Below are 4,981 nucleotides of genomic sequence, written 5' to 3'. Positions count from 1 at the left end.
GGGAAAGCAGTGGACATGATATACCTCAACTTTAAGAAAGGCTTTTGATACAGTCTCCAACAGCATTCCCACAGCAAGCTGAGGAAGTATGGGTTGGATGAATGGACTGTAAGGTGGATAGCAAGATGGCTGGATTGTCAAGTTCAATGGCTAGTGATCAATGGCTCAAGGTCCAGTTGGTAGCTAGTATCAAGTGGAGTGCCCCAGGGGTTGGTCCTGGGACTGATTTTGTTCAATATCTTCATTAATGATCTGGAAGATGGGATGGACTGCACCCTCAGCAAGTTTGTGGATGACACCCAGTTGCGGGGAGCAGAAGACATGCTAGGGCTAGGATTCAGAGTGACCTCAACAGTCTAGCTCATTGTTTTGGAGCTACGTGCGAAATGTCCTGACTTCGCCTAAAACCTTAATCTAAATTGTACCTTTAGAAGTTTTTTACAAAGAAAGTAAATGTCCTAAATTCCGAGAAATCAAAGCCTGGGGCCTTTTAACCAGACTGGTAAAAAGAAAAGAGTATTTACAGTGATATGGAAGTCTCCCCAAGAATAATTTAAAAATGCTCAACAAAGGTAATTTCTGTTGAGTAAGATCCGAGCCCAAATTTGGGAGTTATGATGAATTGAGTAGGAGGAGCCCAATGACGGCAGCTCACTCAATAAAAACCTGTAACTTACTGTCCCAATTTGGAGGTGACTTCACTTGCAGAACAACGAAGGAAGAATCGCAAGTATAAGTTCAGATTAGATTGATCGCCTAATCAAGCCTCTCCGTGAACACGAATCTCTTAGTTCACGCTGAAGCCGCGGAGCACCTGAAAGGGACTGAAGGAAGGGGACGTAGTCCTATCACTGGTGAGCCCAGCTCATTGAATCGTATTGCTGAGGCCAGCCTATTGAACCGTACTACTGAGGCCAACCCATTAAATTGTACTACTGAGGAATGAAAACATATTTTGGTATTTGGCTTCTTGGAATTCTAGGATTGTAAGTATATTATGAAAAATAACAGTATTGATTCAAATTTAACTTTTAGTTGTAATTGTAGTTGTTTTTGTAGCACTAATTCTTATAGCCTTGTTTGGGAAGGAAGTGCATTCGGAGCATTGTTTCTGATATATGTAATTATTGTGTTTTTAATGTTTGTGGTGTTTCTTAAAGCTAAGCAGTGTTATATACGTAGCAAAGAGTTTTAAAATAAAATTGTGTTGTATGAATTAAGTGTGTAATCATTGTGAAATCGTGCAATCAGCTAACTACTCCCCCAGCCAGTGCATCAAAACGAATCAGTAAATTGTGTGGGATTTTCTCTATTCCATAACCCACTAGAGACATCAACAAGGACAAGTGCAAAGTCCTGCAGATAGGACAGGAGAATCTCAAGCGCTGTTATAGGTTGGGGACCAACTGGCTAAGCAGCAGCTCTTCAGAAAAGGGCCTCGCAGTTACAGCAGACTATAAGCTTGATATGAGCCAACTCTATTCCATAACCCACTAGAGACATCAACAAGGACAAGTGCAAAGTCCTGCAGATAGGACAGGAGAATCTCAAGCGCTGTTATAGGTTGGGGACCAACTGGCTAAGCAGCAGCTCTTCAGAAAAGGGCCTCGCAGTTACAGCAGACTATAAGCTTGATATGAGCCAACCGCGTGCCCTTGTTGCCAAGAAGGCTAACAGCATACTGGGTGGCATTAGTAGAAGTGTTGCCAGCAGATCAAGGGAAATAATGATTCCCCTCTTCTGCACTGGTGAGGCTACATCTGGAATACTGTGTCCACTTTTGGGCCCTCCACTACAGAAAGGATGTGGATGAGTTGGAGAGAGTCCAGTGAGGGAAACAAAAATGGTGAGGGGACTGGGGCACGTGACTTACGAGGAGAGGATGAGGAAACCGGTCTTATTTAGCCTGGAGAAGAGAACACTGCGGGGGGATTTGATAGCAGACTTTAACTACCTGAAGGGTGGTTCCAAAGAGGATGGAGCTAGACTACGGGCGGGCAAAGTTTGGCCCATGGGCTGGAGTAAGCCTGTGGCGGACTCCATTTCCCAGCAGCCCCTGCGGCTGGTTTCCATGAAGACCCCAGGAGTCGTGAGGACATGACAGTGTGGGGCCAAGGTTTCCATGGAAACCAACCAAAGTAGTGGTGGTGGGGCACATGGCTGGGTGGGGAGCTGCTCCAGGGCCTCGGCCGGTATCTTGCAGTGACAGCACAGGCTGGAGCCAGGGCAGAGCTGTGATCTGCTACCTGCATGCCCTGGGCAGCAGTGTGCAGGCAGCAGATCACAGCCCTGCCCCACAGTGTCACTGCCACAAAATCCCAACCCCTGCCCCAGCCCCGCACCCAGCCAGCACTGCTTGGGCCGGTCTCCATAGAAACCCTGGCCTCACGCTGTCATGGCCCCACTGCTCCTGGGGTCTCCCTGGCACCTGGCTGGACAGGGACTGCTGGGAAGGGCCAGCAGCCGGATCTGCCATTTTGCCCACCCCTGTGCTAGACTGTTCTCAGTGGTGGCAGGTGGCAGAATAAGGAGCAATGGTCTCAAGTTGCAGCAAGGGAGGTTTAGGCAGGATATTAGGAAAAACTCTCTCACTAGGAGTTTAGTGAAACACTGGAACAAGTTACCTAGAGACATGGTGGACTCTCTAAGCTTGGAGGTTTTTAAGGCCCAGCTTAACAAAGCCCTGGCTCGAATTATATAATCGGGAATGCTTCTGCTTTGAGCAAGGGGTTGGACTAGATGACCTCCTGAGGTCACTTCCAACCCTAATTTTCTATGATTCCATGATCCCCAACTATCTCATCCCAGCCAAGACTTGGTATACCTGGGTCTTAAAAACCTCTAAGTATTGGTGATGCATAGGGGGTGTACGCAGGTGCACATGCACCCCCTGATATTGGCCATGCACCCCCCTGGAAGCTCTAGCCGTGAAACCAGAAGTGCTGCTGGAAATGCACTTCCAGTTCCTCCCCTACCCCAGTCAGCGATCGGCTGCTGGGGGACACCCCCCCCCCGTCGGCTTGGGAGGCACCAGTCGCCCATGCCTCTAAGGATGGTGATTCCACAACCTCTCTGGGTATTGTTTTCCCTAACCAAACATATAATTGTTACAAATCTCAAGACAGATGAAACTTCAAGAAACACTGCAATAAGAAGTGACACACAGGTTGTCACAGGAAGTGGTTTACCAGAAAAAGTGGTTTACCATATGTGGCATGCAACATTAAATCGACATAATTAAAAGACAAATAACAGGGTTGTAATCATTATTGCAAATTACCAAATGCATTATAATTCAGATAGTTATTTCAGATCATAAAAGTAGTTTTCTCTTCATTAAATAACCAATATATACTGCAAATTGTTTCAGCATCAAAGAGTGGGCTCCCCTCTCCACACTTTACCAGCCCCCTTTCAAAAGCAGGGGACCGAAGAACAGCAGGACAGGCACTTCTGCAATACCTTCCATGCGTGGATCCCAAACAGTAGTAATCATCTCTCATTGCCCACCCCTCATGAGGTTGTAAAATAGTACCTTTTCCAGTTCAGAGGGAGAAACTTAGGCAGATAGGTTAATCTTAAACTACTGTTCTTGAAAGCATAGACTTTAAACACTATGGAAAAATTACTAATGCTATACACAGACTGACCATTAAAGGTGCTTTCCTCTACATCATACCAAGTGAACACTTGAGGATACATGCTGGAAGTCATTCAAGAACAGCTAGGCCAAGTCTATTTAGAGATAAAGAAGATCTTAAAATACTTCAGGTTGTGTATGGAAAACCAGGCTACAAAAAGAACCTTCCAAAACCGCTCTGCAAAGAAGAATAGGCACAAGCCAGGTTACTTATGAGTGACACTTAAAAGAACAAGTGTTAAGAAAGCCAGTTGTCCCTAGAATTGGTGAGGCCTTTGGAAGGGTATTATTAAGAGACTAAATACTTCTTCTCTCTTCTAGCAAAGATCTAATTAGGTAGATATTTTTGATGAAGCTCATTTACAAAAGTTGGTGAGGTAGTTCTTATTTTTACCAACAGAACTGTAGATCATTTTAAATAAAGACTTTTTTTTTTTTTTTTAAACACAAATAACCTGTAATTTCAAGGTCAGCTATTGAAGTCTTATGCCCAATTCCCATTACGTTTTAACACTTTTGCTAACAGGTTCCTGAGGTTGGCTTAGATCCTGCTCCTCCTACAGGAATTTACATACAGAGGCCCTCATGCCTGCACAATGTCCTGTTCTTGAATCAGGACCAACAATGCTGGAAGAAAAGAAACATTAACGCACGACGAGGAGATCCCTCACTATCTTAACTATCTCCAGGCCTTAAAAAAATGAATGTCTCCTGTTTTATTTTTAAGTGACTCTGCAAAATTTAACCAAAAGGCAACCTTTAAGAAAAAGTTTTCTGACTTGTATATTCACACAGCATGTAGCACCGAGCAAGATGCACCCTCGGTCCCAAGAAGCCCACAGTCCAAGGGCCCGGTTCTACCAGGACTGGCTAGCGTTTCCTAGGCACGGCAGTTTCTGCAGGATTAGGCCTCAAGTGATAAAGAGGACGTGAAAACAGAGAAGAAGGGGGACACTTGAAATGCAATACTGACCTGCTTGAAGGTGCTGGTAAGGAAGTAGATGAGGGAAAGTCCAAATACAATGCCCAGCACCCAACGCTTCCTCAGCAGCTTGCGCCACACCATGGACACAAGCTGCACCATCCCCAGGACCCCCAGGGTGAGGATCCTCTGCTCTTGCCACTGCTCCTCCGCCCCGCGCTCAGCACTCCCCCGGATTTCCCCCCACACCCGCCGCCTTGCTACTTTGGGGGACTGGAAAAAGTCTCCAGGGCCAGACAGGTTTTCCCCAGCGCGTCATGGCCAGCGGCAGCCCTCGAGCCCTGCAGGCGGGGAAGAGCAGGACAAGCCTAAAGGGCACAAGCGCCGAGCGCAGCCGCGGCACGGCCACGGGCAGGCCG

At 46.5% G+C, this 4,981-nt stretch overlaps 1 protein-coding gene across 3 annotated transcripts in view; it reads right to left on the bottom strand.

The window, feature by feature from the left end:
- Positions 1-4,975, bottom strand: part of CUNH12orf49 (chromosome unknown C12orf49 homolog) — an 11,872-nt gene extending 6,897 nt beyond the window's left edge. The window contains exons 1-2 of one of the 3 annotated variants that reach the window (XM_025193024.1): positions 4,614-4,975; positions 3,651-3,818 (exon numbers count right to left, since the gene is read on the bottom strand). In XM_025193024.1, coding sequence (XP_025048809.1) covers positions 3,651-3,653 — 3 coding nt within the window. In that variant the 5' untranslated portion in view covers positions 3,654-3,818; positions 4,614-4,975. The remainder of the gene's footprint in view (positions 1-3,650; positions 3,819-4,613) is intronic. The other 2 variants (XM_025193021.1, XM_006016792.3) reach the window with 2 other exon arrangements.
- Between the last annotated feature and the right edge of the window lie 6 nt (positions 4,976-4,981).

Source organism: Alligator sinensis, unplaced genomic scaffold (assembly GCF_000455745.1).
Source record: "Alligator sinensis unplaced genomic scaffold, ASM45574v1 scaffold216_1, whole genome shotgun sequence".
Lineage (NCBI taxonomy): Eukaryota > Metazoa > Chordata > Crocodylia > Alligatoridae > Alligator > Alligator sinensis.
Note: the sequence above shows the minus strand (reverse complement) of the source record. Positions and strands in the feature narration are given on the sequence as shown.